At 37.8% G+C, this 18,014-nt stretch overlaps 1 protein-coding gene across 1 annotated transcript in view; it reads right to left on the reverse strand.

Annotated features, from left to right (window-relative positions):
- Positions 1-16,126, reverse strand: part of LOC135476629 (uncharacterized) — a 29,064-nt gene extending 12,938 nt beyond the window's left edge. Inside the window, exons 1-4 of the mRNA XM_064756719.1 lie at positions 16,058-16,126; positions 12,826-12,942; positions 5,935-6,043; positions 641-684 (exon numbers count right to left, since the gene is read on the reverse strand). Of these exons, the coding sequence (XP_064612789.1) occupies positions 641-684; positions 5,935-6,043; positions 12,826-12,935 (263 nt within the window). The 5' untranslated portion in view covers positions 12,936-12,942; positions 16,058-16,126. The remainder of the gene's footprint in view (positions 1-640; positions 685-5,934; positions 6,044-12,825; positions 12,943-16,057) is intronic.
- Between the last annotated feature and the right edge of the window lie 1,888 nt (positions 16,127-18,014).

An 18,014-nucleotide genomic window follows, 5' to 3' on the forward strand; every position in this document is an offset into this window, starting at 1 on the left:
TTACACATTGGCAACAAAAATACTTTACAGTGTAAATACGCAGATGTAATATACTACCTTACACACACATTGGCAACAAAAATACTTTACAGTGTAAATACGCAGATGTAATATACTACCTTACACACACATTGGCAACAAAAATACTTTACAGTGTAAATACGCAGATGTAATATACTAGCTTACACATTGGCAACAAAAATACTTTACAGTGTAAATACGCAGATGTAATATACTACCTTACACACACATTGGCAACAAAAATACTTTACAGTGTAAATACGCAGATGTAATATACTAGCTTACACATTGGCAACAAAAATACTTTACAGTGTAAATACGCAGATGTAATATACTAGCTTACACACACATTGGCAACAAAAATACTTTACAGTGTAAATACGCAGATGTAATATACTAGCTTACACATTGGCAACAAAAATACTTTACAGTGTAAATATGCAGATGTAATATACTAGCTTACACATTGGCAACACAAATACTTTACAGTGTGAATACGCAGATGTAATATACTACCTTACACATTGGCAACAGAAACACTTTACAGTAACCATATGTATGTGTGTACAATCCTAGACACTTTTTATTAGAAACTAGGCAACAACTGAGGATTTCATACCTGTCTGCCTCATAAGCTGAGTGTCCTCTTAGATGACTGTATTTCTGTGAAAGGTAAAAGAAAATGTAAAGGTAAACAAAATTCTAAAAAAATGTACACCTGATAATCATGCATAAATATGTACACCTAATGATCATGCATAGGTCAGTATGTACACCTGATAATCACAGGCCAATATGTACACCTGATAATCACAGGTCAATATGTACACCTGATAATCACAGGTCAATATGTGTACCTGATAATCACAGGTCAATATGTACACCTGATAATCACAGGTCAATATGTACACCTGATAATCACAGGTCAATATGTACACCTGATAATCACAGGTCAATATGTACACTCAATAATCATAGGTCAATATGTACACCTGATAATCACAGGTCAATGCGTACACCTGGTAATCACAGGTCAATATGTACACCTGGTAATCACAGGTCAATATGTACACCTGATAATCACAGGTCAATATGTACACCTGATAATCACAGATCAATATGTACACCTGGTAATCACAGGTCAATATGTACACCTGATAATCACAGGTCAGTATGTAGACCTGATTATCACAGGTCAGTATGTACACCTGATAATCACAGGTCAATATGTACACCTGATAATCACAGGTCAATATGTACACCTGGTAATCACAGGTCAATATGTACACCTGGTAATCACAGGTCAATATGTACACCTGGTAATCACAGGTCAATATGTACACCTGGTAATCACAGGTCAATATGTACACCTGGTAATCACAGTTCAATATGTACACCTGATAATCACAGGTCAATATGTACACCTGATAATCACAGGTCAATATGTACACCTGATAATCACAGGTCAAAATGTACACCTGATAATCACAGGTCAATATGTACACCTGATAATCACAGGTCAATATGTACACCTGATAATCACAGGTCAATGCGTACACCTGATAATCACAGGTCAATATGTACACCTGATAAACATAGGTCAGTGTGTACACCTGGTAATCACAGGCCAATATGTACACCTGATAATCACAGGTAAATATGTACACCTGATAATCACAGGTAAATATGTTCACCTGAAATCACAGGTCAATGCGTACACCTGATAATCACAGGTCAATATGTACACCTGATAATCACAGGTCAATATGTACACCTGATAATCACAGGTCAATATGTACACCTGATAATCACAGGTCAATTTGTACACCTGATAATCACAGGTCAATATGAACACCTGATAATCATAGGTCAATATGTACACCTGATAATCACAGGTCAATATGTACACCTGATAATCACAGGCCAATATGTACACCTGATAATCACAGGTCAATATGTACACCTGATAATCACAGGCCAATATGTACACCTAACAATCATGTATAGGTCAATATGTACACCTGATAATCATGCATAGGTCAATATGTACACCTGATAATCATAGGTCAGTATGTACACCTGATTATCATAGGTCAATATATACACCTGATAATCTTAGGTGAATATGTACTGTTATTTGGAGCGGGTTCAATATCACTTTCGGACAAGGAGTATTTAAGACTCTTGGTGACTGACAAGTCAACTATTCTGTTATCAGGCACTGAACATAAATTACGTAAACCAGATACTCGTATAAACATTACAGCGAGCAACTCAAATCTTAAATTCCTACAATCTGACAAAATTCTTGGTCTTCATATTAATCAAAGCCTTAACTGGAATTCTCACAATGATTCTGTCTGTGAAAAGATCACAACCAAACTTCTTGTATTATACAGGAACAAACACATACTGAAAAAAAAAATGAAAAAATTTCTGTCTTTAATTCCTTCATTCTGCCACATATCAACAACTGCTGCATGATCTGGGGATATGCCAGCAATTACCAGATAGAAAGAATCTCAAAACTTCAAAAAAGAGCAGCTAGACTAATACTAAATGCCCCTTATTTAAGACCAACTTCCAACCTTTTCAAGCAACTCAACTATAAGATACTAAATGTGCCCAACATACCTGAATACACTATTTACACCTGTCAACTCTGCAACTACAAAACATCTCCGATCAACCACAAATGATAATTTCCAAGTGCCATTTCCCTCCTCAAAGTACGTCAAACAAAGCCTTTCATACAATGGTCCCAAACTGTGGAACTCATTAGAAAGGGACTTAAAAAGAGTCAAAATCTCCAAAAGCCTTTCGTAAAAAGTTTCATTTGACCATGCTTGAAAAACAAAATGTAAATACTTTTTCATTTACCCATTTTCAATATATACACGATTAATATCTTGATTGTAATCTGTCCTTTGCTGATTGTGTTCTTTTTGTATTACTTTGTATTGCTTTGTATTGCTTGGTGTTTTGTCACCCAGTCAGAGGGTTTCTGGGAAGAACAGTTCTTGTAACTGACGGATTAAATGTTCATCATTTGTCACCCTCAGAAAATAAAGTATAAATATATATATATATAATAAGCAGTTGACGGCCCATGTTAAAGGTTGGTGGCTTATCTTGAGAGATCCAGTTTCATCCACCCATAAAACTAGCATGCATGGACTACTTATACACATGACATTAATGCAATTAAATCAACTTCCACTCCATACGCATGAAAGCAAGAGCACTTTTGATACATACACAATTATCCAGTAAGCTTAAACTACACACACAAACGTATGAAAGTATGCTTGCTTTACATGTCATGTATGCTCAGCATTCATTATACTAAGTAGTCATGTGGTGTAGTGAGGGTAGCTGTAGTACAAATGTAACTGTACTTTTGAATGCACAGCTGTAGGTATCAGAAAAGAAACAATCTGCAGAAGATCTTAGAACATGAGAATAGTCTGTACATTAACTTTACAATGTAAAAGAGTTTATATAATTTCATTTGCAGGTATCGTTTAAAACAGGTTTATACACGTCGATTTTGGGAATCAATAGCCCAATCAACAGTTACTTCCCTCAATGTTTGCATGGTTGTGTAATCAATTTATTACCTAAAAGTTTGACATGACTCTACAGTGAATGTGAGGAAAGATCGATCTGGTGGGGAAGATGACAGGTGGGATTTCTGATAACACACGGACACCCACGTATACAATCAAACCTATTAGAACTCTCAGCACGAAAGGCTTACACATATTTATTTATTTTATTTGGTTGGTGTTTTACGCCACACTCAAGGATATATCACTTATACAACAGCGGCCAGTATTATGGTGGGTGAAACCGGGCTCAGGGGAAACCCACAACCATCCACAGGTTACTGCCAGACCTTCTCACGTACTACCTGAGAGGCTTACATATAGGCATACGGCTCACTGCAAATATCTGATGAAACATTACATGTATGCACATGTACATTAACAGTTATAAATATAAATCTAATCAGCAGTTTGAGTCCGAGATAAGCAATCATCAATTCCAATTTGTCTATTGCATAAACTGTGTAGTAAAAGTGTACATGTATAAGCATGCTGGTTTCTGGTAAAATCCAGGTGCAAGCTACACATTTCTTGTCTTTATGTAAGAGAAAACAGAACTACTTTTACTTTGGCCGAATTTCATCAACTATTTGAAAATGTTCAGCACAGGTGTTGTGCCCAATGCATTAAGCCAGCCATTTTCTTTTTGTTCCTGAATTCACACTCAGGGACAGCAGACTGCTGTCACTTAAGTCATCAACTGACTACCTTGGTTTATTTATTTAACTGATTGGTGTTTTATGCTGTACTCAAATAGGGAGACTTGGTATTGCTATCACTGTTATCTGTCAACATACATGTAGGTTTCCTCCATCATAATGGTGTCTCCCTATAACACAACAGTCCAGAGCTTTACTGCCACAGTTTAACAGCTGCTTCACTAAAACATTGTGCCGTTGACACCAAACATGACACCATTCTGGTGTATTCCACGAAAATGTTGAGTAACAAACTTAGAAAACACATAATAAATTTTTATCTGTTTACATATTTGAATGTTCTTTGAATGCCATACTTTAACATTCAAATACACATTGGCTGCCAGGTTTACTGGTGTAGCAATCATCGGCCATTGCCAGGTAGCGGACAAACCTTCTGGCTAAGAAGATATATGAAAAGGTACTATATAATGATGAATATGTTTTAAGGAACAATTTGAAAAAAAAATTCCATTTTTGAGGCATATTCCCTAGTTAGACTTCTATTTTATGCATATTTTCCACCAACAGCGGGAAATATCTGCAAATGACATCATTGAGGAACAATCTAGAAATGCAAGATCAGCTTTGTGCCTCCAATTTGGGGCTACCCCCAACAAAGTTGTTTTGATAGCTATAATCACGCACATCGGCACAGCTTTTTTCATTTATCTTTTAAATTATGCCACTGCCCTATTCACTTCCTCTAAAGCCTAGAGAAAGTCAAATCTGAAAGATGTGGAAGGCATGCAATGTCCTCTATAATGTTAGGAGCTAAACTCATGTGACCTCTATAATGTGAGGAGCTGAATTCATGCAACCTCTATAATGTGAGGAGGTAAATTCATGCGACCTCTATAATGCGAGGAGCTGAATTCATGTGACCTCTATAATGCGAGGAGCTGAATTCATGCGACCTCTATAATGCGAGGAGCTAAATTCATGTGACCTCTATTATGCGAGGAGCTGAATTTATGTGGCGTGTATAACGTAAGGAGGTAAATTCATGCAACATCTATAATATGAGGAGGTAAATTCATGCAACATCTATTATGTGAGGAGCTAAATTCATGCGACCTCTATAATGTGAGGAGCTGAAACATACCACCTATTTAATTTGAGCTGAAACCATGTGACCTCTGTAGTGTGAGGAGTTGAAAATGTTACCTCTATAGTGTGAGGTGCTAAATTTACACGACCTCTATAGTGTGAGGAGCTGAATTCATGTGACCTCTATAATGCGAGGAGCTAAATTCATGCGACCTCTATCATGTGAGAAGCTGAAACATGCGACCTCTATAATGTGAGGAGCTGAAACCATGTGACCTCTATTATATGAGGAGCTGAATTCATGCGACCTCTATACTGTGAGGAGCTAAATTCATGTGACCTCTATAATGCAAGGAGCTAAATTCATGTGACCTCTATAATGCAAGGAGCTAAATTCATGCGACCTCTATAATGCAAGGAGCTAAATTCATGCGACCTCTATAATGTGAGGAGCTGAATTCTGCTGGATGTAAACAGTGCTTCAGCAGAATGAGCCTGGAAAGATCATTAAATATAAATAAACAAGAACAAGAGAATCTCCTGCTTTCATTCCTTACCCGTGTTTTCTTGTTGTTGAGGAGTATAAGTTTGGTGGGTGTGTTGACCACATCATACACTCGGGACACAGGACTGTTTCTGGGCCACGGGTGACCGTTAAAGGGCTCTCTGCGGAAGACAAATAACAATCCCTGTTACATTCATTAATACTGTATGTATTTTGTGTATTCAAATCTGCAGGACAGCACATTTGGTTGTCAACCAGGCCTACCATAGGAAATTCACTTGTTCAGACAAGTAGACTGTACACTTATGTGATTGTCATGAAGGTAAGAGTTCAAATCCTGCTCAAAATGAATCGGCTGCCATTATACATTAGTAGATTTGTCAGGTGCCCAGCGGGGAGCCATGGTTTCGTGTAGCCTGTGCCCATGCTCTGCTACGGACAAACCTAAAGTGACGCCTTGGAACTGACTTCAGAATGGAGGGAGTTGTGCAATATCACAAATCATGATCCCCATGGTGACAGCCAGGCCCCAGGCTTCACACAGGACGCAACAGAAATTGGTCACCTAAACCAGGTCTTAATGCAGTGCTATTGATTAGGGACTATCTTGAAAGGTGTTACTCCTCTTATTAAATGAAGTCTAAGCAAGAAAAGCAGAAGGAGACAGACTGTTCTTGCAAACACAGTATAAAATGGTCAGAAATAATTAACGGGGAAGTAAGTGAAAGTACCAAAATTTCCAAAGAAAAACAAAGCATTTCAAATATCATATTTAACTGAGTAAAGAGCTAGAATTGTTACTGAACATCCTATGAGGTGAACAACTTGATAGGGTTTTGTCTCCAGTCTGCCTTATTTAGTCCAGTGAGGAGTAAGAATGGTTAATGAACATCCAGTGAGGAGTGCAACTTTATACGGTTTTGCCTTCTCTAATCTGCTTTATTTAGTCCGGTAAGGAGCAAGAATTGTTAATGAAAATCCAATGAGGTGTGCAACTGTATATGGTTTTGCCTTCTCTAATCTGCTTTATTTAGTCCAGTAAGGAGCAAGAATTGTTAATGAAAATCCAATGAGGTGTGCAACTGTATATGGTTTTGCCTTCTCTAATCTGCTTTATTTAGTCCAGCAAGGAACAAGAATTGTTAATGAACATCCAATGAGGAGGCCAACTTTATACGGTTTTGCCTTCTCTAATCTGCTTTATTAAGCTGGGTATAAAGGGGCAAAATACAAAATATGAATGAAAAATTAAATCTGCCTGACACGTTGTGAAGCTTTAGCTATTAGTCCTGTCACCAGACCAATCTGAACAGACACAAGCGCAGCATTTGTTTTCCCTGACACTCCATCATATTCATGTACAATGGCCATGCACGCTCTCTCAATGTTTTGATACAACTGGTATTTACTTATCTCAAAGGCTACAACTGCAGTGAACACTTTTTTCAATTACTCAAGCAAATAACTTGCAGTCATACCATTAATGGCACCACTTATGGTAGGAAACAACGTGTTGCAAATAAAGAAAAGTCTGCTGTAGAAAGCACTCGTTGAGTCTCACACTTGCCGACTTCCAATTAACGTCCGGAAATATTGCTGAGGACGGGAATAATAATATCTTTTTTTCGGTCGTTATCCTATAAACACTGAGTGTATAATCAATAATCCATTCATTGCCTGTGTATAAGGCTTCCCTTATTGACAGTCTCGGGACAGTAAGGGCATTTCAAGTGATCAAACATGTCAGAGATCAATATGCCATGGACATGTGGACGTTCACTGCTCAATACACTGACAAATCAGGCAGGGAATAAGCTCTGACAGGTTGATATTGCACATGTACCTTTGCATGACTTCTCTTTCAAGAATCAAGTCTGGAATTAATTTTTAAGTTTTTACAGGAGAAAATGGATAATCTTCCAGCTATTCACGGTACTGAAAAAGTTGCAATGTTATGGCAATAGTTTTGTCCTGTACCAAACAGCTAGTTCCTGTCAAATTAACTTTGGTGTTAACATTGACCACATCCTTCTGGTTACTTCCTAGCTTCCCAATGATTTCACAAACTCAAGACGAGTCTATCTTGAATAAATGAATTATAGATCGTGCTATGAAGGTTATTAATACACAGGATTGTCCCATTTCAATCATAACTCTTAAACAAAATACTCTCCAAATACAGAGATGCTATGAAAAGTCAATATCACAAAAAGACTTTGCATATTTTAAAGCCATGTGACTTATTTGTAATGGTCTTCTAATGTGCTGGAAGGGACATACACATGTAAGTGTTAACAAATTTTTGTAATTCTAAATGAAGTGGTCCAGTAGATGAGGTTGCGACAGACAGACAGACACAGACAGACAGACAGACAGACAGACAGACAGACACACTGACAATGCTTTATCATAACTCTTAAGTAAAATACTCTCCAAATACAGAGTTGACATGAAAAGTCAATTTCACAGAAAGACTTTGTATATATGAAAGCCATGTGACTTATTTGCAAAAGTCTTTTATTGTGCTGGAAGAGACATGAGTGTCAACAAATTTTTGTTTCTCTAAATGAAGTGGTTCTGTAGATGAGGTTGCAATTCCAAAACATGGTACAGACAGACAGACAGACAGACAGACGCACAATGCTTTATCATAACAGAACATATAAAATGAAGATATACATGTGCATTCTGATTCAAGAATGATTAATGGAAAGTCAAAATCGAAATCATATTCAAATAAACTTGCTGTTGACTATTCTGGTTTAAGAACTTTTATCCAGAAAAGCTGTCACTTCTTCTTTTTCGCTCAAAAATAAATGCGGTGAAATGCGTGTTTAATTTCTGAGGTGAGCTCTAACTCAGGATCCAATCATGTTTTGTGTGACGACCAAGTGGGGGTGATGTGTGCAACTAAATAACCAAGAATACATATCTCTCCTGAATGAAATCAAAAAATGCTTTCTTGAGGATATAAAAGAAAAAGCTAGATGATGTGATGTGATCGTATCATGTTACAATGAAAATTCCTCATCCATTACAGATAACAAAAAATTATGTTATCTGACCTTCTGTCTTCTAACTCAATTGTCAAAAAAACAAAACAAAAATGATCTTATCTGACCTACTGTTTTGTAACTCAATTGTCAAAGAAACAAAACAAAAATGATCTTATCTGACCTTTGCAACAATTGTCAAAAACACAAAACAAATATTATCTTATCTAACTTTCTGTCTCAATTGTCAAAAAGGTTGAAACAAAAATTATCTTACATGATCTTCTGTCTTGTAACTCAATTATCCAAAAAATGAAACAAAACTTATTTTATCTGACCTTTTGTCTTGTAACTCAATTATCAATACGTAATGACCCAGGAGTCTCTCACCAATGCGGTCGCTGTGAGTTCAAGTCCAGCTCATGCTGGCTTCCTCTCCGGCCGTAAGTGGGAAGGTCTGTCAGCAACCTGCGGATGGTCGTGGGTTTCCCCCGGGCTCTGCCCGGTTTCCACCCACCATAATGCTGGCCGCCGTCGTATAAGTGAAATATTCTTGAGTACGGCGTAAAACACCAATCAAAAAAAAAAAAAAAAAAAAAATCAATTATCAATAAAAAAAAACAAAACAAAAATGATCTTACCTGACCTTCTGTCTTGTAACTCAATTATCAAAAAAACAAAACAAAGAAAAAAAATTTTGGGGATTAAGGGGGCTCATCTGTATCTTCTATACTTATAAACTCCGAGAGTTCTGTTTAACCAGGACTGCTGTTCTAACTTGTAGTAACACACTATGAACTGATGAATACATGTGATAAACATTTCACTGACTGCTCTAATACTAAGGTATGGCTGTCAAAATGCACCTGTAAACGACTTTAGTGAAGAGCCAATCAGGTCTTCTGTACCACACATCTACGTTCCCTTTCCTACATAATAAAAACCATCACTCTGCACAAAACTAACGTAATCATTTTAATTGCAGCACAAGGGGTAAGTACATATGTTCGTTTTCCTTTTACTAAAAAAAAAAAGACACCAAATACATCCCAAAAAAGGCCTGGGCAAAAAAAGATAGCTGTAAAGTATAAAAACCTAAAACATCAAGGCCACCCCTCCCTCAATCCCACCAAAAAAACAGAACAAGTACATGTACATTTGGAATTATCCGCAAAAAATTGATTTTGTCATGCACTCGGGCAACTCTTTCTGTGAATATTTTATCTTTCTGTTAAAAGATAAGATTTCAAAATTTGAGAGACAGACAGAGCATCTTTATATGGATCTATACACAAGGAAAGTCAGAAGAATACCCGTACTAACCAGTTTACAACCAAGATTTTGCCCCCCAAAAGTGTACTTTTAAAGGCATATAAATGTCATAAAATATTACTTTCGTCATACACTTCAAACAAATCACAAAACACATTTCTAAGATAAACAGACCTTTCAAAATCAGGATAATAGTGCAATTTAGTCAACGGGAGAAATGTTAGATTGTTTAACATACTCTGCTGTTTAAACTAAATCTGTCATCCATACACAGTACAAGAGAATATCCATACCTGTGTCCTGGCATAGCGCTGTGGGTTTCAAATTCCAGCACAGCTGTACAAGCACCTGGCTGAGTGTAGAGCCAATAAAGCCCTCATCTGCCTGTGCTATAGCTAACGAGTTCACTCAGGTGGAACCATAATGGCAAAGGTGAGGTCTGATAACAGGTTATCAGTTAAAGCCACATTGACAGGATATCCATTTCGGCCTTAGCCAATCCCCATTTATCAAGGGTCTTGCTGACAGGTACATGCAGTTTTCCAATATAAAGGTATTAAAATCAAACAAGACCACATGTAAATGGATTTGAGTCGGAATTATATGAAGACTAAGGACCACATTATGCCACGTTCAAATTAAGAAGAAAAAAAATTTTGAAACTTGATATAGGCAGTTGAGTAACCCAATCTGTCTAAATAAATCTCAAAGGGTACACAGTATTTTAGGGCAAATAAAGTTGTTCATTGGTCAATGGTAAAACTTTACCGAGGAAGGCTATGTGGAACATGCTAAGCTGAGGAGTTTTAGAGAAAGTTGTCTGCATGTAACAATTACTGTAGGCATGTGATAAAATTAAAAATGCACAAATAATCATTCTTTTAAAATCCACATGAAAAAAAAAATGATTTTACAATTTTCTAAAAACAAAGAATAGTTGACATATTTTCTAGTTTGATAATCTTACATATTATATACAAAATTAGTTATTATTTAAGCTAAACTATTAAATAAGTTACATATGCTTTTTCAAGGATTCATTAACCTTTTCCATTTTAAGGGGTTACACTTGACATGCTTAAACTTTCAATCTGAGGTGTTTCATGTGTGTTTGACTTCAAGCTTACCCTTTCCATATGAGTTGCTATGATTGACGCCGAACTAGATTAGTAATTAGTTCTGATTGAGGTGTTATATTTGACACCTAAATTATCCCTTTCATCTGAGATGTAATTGAGACACCTATACCCTTTTCATCTGAGGTCTTATATTTACACCCAGCCTTGATATATTTCTTATGGTGATAAACCAAATAGTAATTTGCACATGTAACAGACGCTACATGTACAAGGGACAAACAAAGCACAAAATGTTTCATGCCATTCCCTATAACACTGTACACCAGACATGATGTCTCAAACAACATACCTGGCAAACCTGCTGCTGATATTACCTGCCATCAGGCCAACTTTTGTGAGCCTCTAGAGCCGGTTCAGACCTGATGTCTCAAACAACATACCTGGCAAACCTACGGCTGATATCACCCGCCGTCAGGCCCACTTTTGTGAGCCTGTAGAGCCGGATCAGACCTGATGTCTCAAACAACATACCTGGCAAACCTACGGCTGATATTACCTGCCATCAGGCCCACTTTTGTGAGCCTGTAGAGCCGGTTCAGACCTGATGTCTCAAACAACATACCTGGCAAACCTACGGCTGATATCACCCGCCGTCAGGCCCACTTTTGTGAGCCTGTAGAGCCGGATCAGACCTGATGTCTCAAACAACATACCTGGCAAACCTACGGCTGATATTACCTGCTGGCAAGCCCAATTTTGTGAGCCTGTAGAGCCGGATCAGACCTGATGTCTCAAACAACATACCTGGCAAACCTGCGGCTGATATCACCTGCCATCAGGCCAACTTTTGTGAGCCTGTAGAGCAGGTTCAGACCTGATGTCTCAAACAACATACCTGGCAAACATATGGCTGATATCACCTGCAGTTATGCCCACTGTAGAGCCCGTTCAGACCTGATTTCTCAAACAATATACCTGGCAAACCTACGGCTAATATCACCTGCTGTCAGGCCCACTTTTGTGAACCTGTAGAGCCGGATCAGACCTGATGTCTCAAACAACACACCTCGCAAACCAACGGCTGATATCACCTGCCATCAGGCCCACTTTTGTGAGCCTGTAGAGCCAGATCAGACCTGATGTCTCAAACAACACACCTGGCAAACCTACGGCTGATATCACCTGCAGTCATGCCCTGTAGAGCCCGTTCAGACCTGATGTCTCAAACAACATACCTGGCAAACCTACAGCTGATATCACCTGCCATGAGGCCCACCTCTGTGGGTATGTAAAGCCAGTTCAGACCTGATTTCTCAAACAACATACCTGGCAAACCTATGGCTGATATCACCTGCCGTCAGGCCCACTTTTGTGAGTCTGTAGAGCTGGATCAGCCCAGACGTCTCAAACAACATACCTGGCAAACTTGTGGCCGATATCACCTGCCTTCAGGCCCACTTCTGTGGGTGTGTAGAGCCAGTTCAGCCCAGATGTCTCAAACAACATACCTGGCAAATTTGTGGCTGATATCACCTGTCTTTAGGCCCACTTCTGTGGGTGTGTAGAGCCAATTCATCCCAGACGTCTCAAACAACATACCTGGCAAACTTGCGGCCGATATCACCTGCCTTCAGGCCCACCTCTGTGGGAGTGTACCGCCGGTTCAGACCAGACGTCTCAAACAGTGAGCCTGGCACAAGACTGGACATCCTGCGACTGCACAAAACAAACACATCAATCACAATCTCATTGAACATTTTTAATTGTTTTCATTCTTTGAAAGATTTTCTACCTACTAAGGAAATCCATATTTTTATACCCTATCTCATAAATTTCTTTTGCAAATAAGAAAAAGTCATTTCCAAAGAGGGAAAAAAAAAAGGATTTACAAAAAGTAAGACATATGAAATATGAAAACACAAAGAGAATGTTTAAATCGGCAATCTGACCATTCTCTACAATGCAAAAGTTGTTCCTCCGGCTGGCTAATAATTATGCTCATGTGTAGAACTGGTGGACGGTAACACTCAGACAGTAGGTCTGCTTAATACAACAGAACAACTACAGCAGCAATCTGATGGTCACACAGACAGACATGTACACACACACTGTTTTATAAATTGATAGACTGACTTACAGCACACTGACTGAACCAGTGACCAAACACAATGACTGACTAATCGACCTAACACACTGACTGACCAAACACTGACTGTGTGACCTAACACATCGATTGACAGATTGACCTCACACAATCACTGAGTGATTGACGTAACACAATGACTGAGTTACCTAACACCCTGATTGACTCACTGGCTTATAGCACACTGACTGACTGAGTGACCTAACACACTGACTGATAGACTGACTTACAGCACACTGGTTGAATGAGTGACCAAACACACTGTCAATCAATCAGGTGCCTGGCAAGACAGTGAGTGAATGGTTTCAATTTTCGCAGATAGTAGTTATGTTGAGAAATGAAGAACTTTCTCCATTTCTTCATTATAATAAATTATAATCGCTAAATTTCTTCCTGTGATTTTTTTTTGTGATAAAACTTGATTCCACTGAAATATCTTATATTTAACCTAATATCAACTCAGAGCTCTTTTGCTCGTAAACCTGAAAATTTACAACACTGGTCAACCTCACAAGGGGAGACAACTGAGGGGAAGTTGATTAACTATTTACCCTGCAGTCCAAACCAATAAATTAAGTAAATACAAGATGAGTTACACGTCTGGTTTTTTAGTGGATTGTACTAGAGGGATAAGAATGGAACAGAACAGAACAGCACTTTATATGTGCCACTTTATCATGCAGTCAGGGTCAAAAACGCAAAACAACACATACCCTTGAGATCAAAGTCCATACATTCTCCCCCCTGGTCTATTTGTAAATTTAATCCAGTTAGCTCCAGCCAAAAAGTTGATCAATGTTGTATGAGTTTAAAAAAACCAACTGTATGATGTTAAGCACTGATCATATATGTATATACATATATCAATATAAAATTTTATGGCCACATCATTTGAAACAGTCATTAATAAGGTCATATCAATTCAAACTGTGGTTTTACGGGTGGAATTTCGATGTCAGAGGAGGATATAAAAATAACAATAAAACTGATTAAAACAAAAGTCAGCTAAATTGTGGAAAATGTTTGACTTTCCCTAAATTTATTCTTTTTGAAGACATATTGACATGATCAGAAAGCCTTGGAAATAAGGAAATTCTTAAAAGGCTCAAGATCAGATAAAAAAAAAACTGAAAAGGTTCATTTTCAGTTTTTTTTTATTCCATTTTTGGGTTTTTTAGTGTAGGCTCACCCACAAAACACAAAATAAAATTGGTGTCACTTTGGGGAACTTAAACTGCCATTGTTCGATTTTTTAAACTCATTATATTTAAACACTCTTCATTACGCTTTAACAAAGTAGGACACATGTATGTGTACATAGATGTATGTACATGTATAGCAATCACATTAAAATTGTGAAATCTTTCATTATGCGAAATTCATTTTCAGGCCTTCAATTATATGTTTACTGTTTCAACTTTTACTGGCCACACATATTTATTATAGATAACTACTGATCCTTCTAACCAGACTCAAGGAAGCTTTCTTGATTGTGCTTGAACACATAAAGAGCCATCCGAAAATTGCTGCTTGACTACATTTCTTCGCTTATTTATTTATTTGATTGGTGTTTTACGCTGTACTCCAAGAATGTTTCACTTATACGACGGCAGCCAACATTATGGTGGGTGGAAACCGGGCAAAGCCCGGGGAAAACCCACAACCATCCACAGGTTGCTGACAGATCTGCCCAGTGCCTATTTTTGATTAAGAGTGCATCATAACCAGTATTTTGATGTAAACTGTTTGCATAAAAAAAAAAAGAAGCTTTCATCAATAGGCCTAACAGTTAAGCTTACGGCCATTGTTAGGAAAAGCAACACTCGTGTACTTGGTCTACGCAGAAATTACAATACATACATACCAACATTAACAATGAAGTACTGTTTGGAGAATTGCCGGTAGTTTGAAAATCCTTAAAGATATGAAAAGGATTGCATGACACATTACTGCGATACCATAATAATGTGAAGTGTAGGCCCATTTTGTTTCAATAGGCATTTTTTATAATACCCCATGCAATAATCATAAACATGGGCCCAGTTTTTCGAAAGTGTATTTGCTAATACTGGTAGGCCTATTAAGTCATACTTCATCATGAAACTCAGTACTCCAAAGACAGAGTATAACACCAGCGGTTTTAGTTTATACTTAATATAATGTTACGCACATTTTTAAGGATAAGTGTAAAATAGAAGATTTGGCTTAAACTTAAATTTGCTATTAAGTCTTTAACCTGTTTTGAACAACTGGACCCAAGTTCAAACACCATAACACATGAGTATAAAAATTTAGAAAAAAATGTCATTCTTAATTTTTGTTAATAAATATAAAAACTGGCCGAGAGTAGTGGATACAGTATTCAACAAAAAAAAATACAAAAACTAAAAAAACAAACAAAAAAGAAACTGCATTATTACCCTACTTGCAATTAAGCTTAACAGTATAACTTAATATTTAGCTAATACTATTAATGGTAATATTTTTATCTACCGCAATAGTCTAATAGTTCGAACAGTGAAGTCAGACGCCTTACGTGAAATTTCTAGCCTTGTGATATCGTTAACATACTGTATTATGCGCTATGACTGGTTTGTGACAAGCATTTTCACACCTTGCTTTCTGGATTATGTCCTCTTCCTGTTCGAGGAACTCAAATGGCGGCTTAACACAGTTCATAAAACTTACCCGACAGTAAAACAACCATGCACAAGTCCAGTTTGTGTCAACTTAAGAGAATCTATCGGTGTAAATCGACACTCTGTGTTACAAGACTTCACGCTCACAAGCACTGTAAGCCATTTTCAAGCTTCACCATGGTAGCAGGCGCAGGGGAGAAGAGGGTCCACACGAAGGGGTCTCGCCATACACTTGCGTCTTTTCTCTACGTTCGCTTTACATCAAATTTTATACAGAAATCTTGAACAACGCAGAGGTCACTGGGGTCACGGTTATAAGGCAGGAATGATGTCAGAAAACACTTAATCTCTGCCTCAACTTTTGTTTCTATTAATACTAGATGCACATGCATTCTCTTCATTTAAAGTATGCTCAACATGATTTTAACGATCACCTGACATAGTTTAATTGATGAATGAATGCTGCTCATAGGTCCGCGCAAGGACACCAGTGGTAGGGCTAACCTCAACGAGCCAACAGGTGTCGTACTGGCACTGAGGTAAAGTCAGAGTAGAAAGCGGCACCTACGCTGTAAGGAGTATACGGGGCTCACCGCATACATTGTTTTCAAGTGCACCATTAGGTGGCCTAACAAAAACGCGCATGTTTCCAGAAAATGACGGGTTTAGATTATAGAATTTTTATTTAGTACATTCACCACTTGTACAAATATTAAGGTGATACTGAATTAATGGAGCAATGGTGTGTATATAGGCCTATATATGTACGTACAGCGTCGCTTAATTAATTTTTTTACCTGGCAGAATTGTATGCCTACTTGTATAAGGCTATCGTTTACCTAAATATATAACTATATTTTACTAAAGGAAACGACAACAAAATATGGAACCTCTATGGTGAGAGGTTATTTATCACCACAAACATCTAGAAACATTCTGTTTCTGTCTCGAAAATAGCAGTGGTATGTATAATGACATGCATAGTATTATATTAGGAGATATCCAGGTTCCTCCACCCATTTACCTCACCTCCGCCGTCTAAGTGCAAAATTTACTACCATACGCCAATCAAATCAATAAATAAATAACATTGGTATAGCCATACTAGGTTTAACTGTGAGAAGGGAGTGGGTAGTTGTGGAGGGTTTTATTCAGTGTTTGCCTTTCAGTCACTGTAGGATACACCTGGTTAACAAAGGTGATTGCCTTTCAGTCTCTGTAGGATACACCTATTAACAAAGGTGTTTGCCTTTCAGTCTCTGTAGGATACACCCTGGTTAACGAAGGTGTTTGCCTTACAGTCACTGTAGGATATACCTGATTAATGAAGGTGTTTGCCTTTCAGTCGCTGTAGGATACACCTATTAACAAAGGTGTTTGCCTTACAGTCACTGAAGGACACACGAGGTTAACAAAGGTGTTTGCCTTTCAGTCACTGTAGGATACACCTGGTTAACGAAGGTGTTTGCCTTTCAGTCTCTGTAGGATACACCTGTTTAACAAAGGTGTTTGCCTTACAGTCGACGTAGGATACATCTAAAAGACTTGTAGTCTTGTAAAAGACCCAGATGACACACTATATACACGATCACATGGCTTTATTCTGAAAAAGATTAAAATGGAATTTCGTTAGGACATAATCAAAACGTGGCGATCGTCTCAAGGATGGTAAATGAGTGCCGGATCCCACAGTCCTTTGCGTCTGAAGTAAAGCTGTCCCAAACACACGAACACTCATTCCTTATGTTATTCATTACAGGTTATGAAAAATACTGACAGAAAATTGTGCCACAATGACAGTTAACAAAAAAAATGTTACAAAAGATGGTTACTTCACTGTGGTGAGATTGTACATGTATATGGGGCCTCACATAGTTAACGAAGGTGTTTGCCTTTCAGTCACTGTGGTGAGATTGTACATGTATATGGGGCCTCACATAGTTAACGAAGGTGTTTGCCTTTCAGTCACTGTAGGATACACCTGTTAACAAAGGTGTTTGCCTTTT

The sequence above is a fragment of the Liolophura sinensis genome, chromosome 10, assembly GCF_032854445.1.
Source record: "Liolophura sinensis isolate JHLJ2023 chromosome 10, CUHK_Ljap_v2, whole genome shotgun sequence".
Lineage (NCBI taxonomy): Eukaryota > Metazoa > Mollusca > Polyplacophora > Chitonida > Chitonidae > Liolophura > Liolophura sinensis.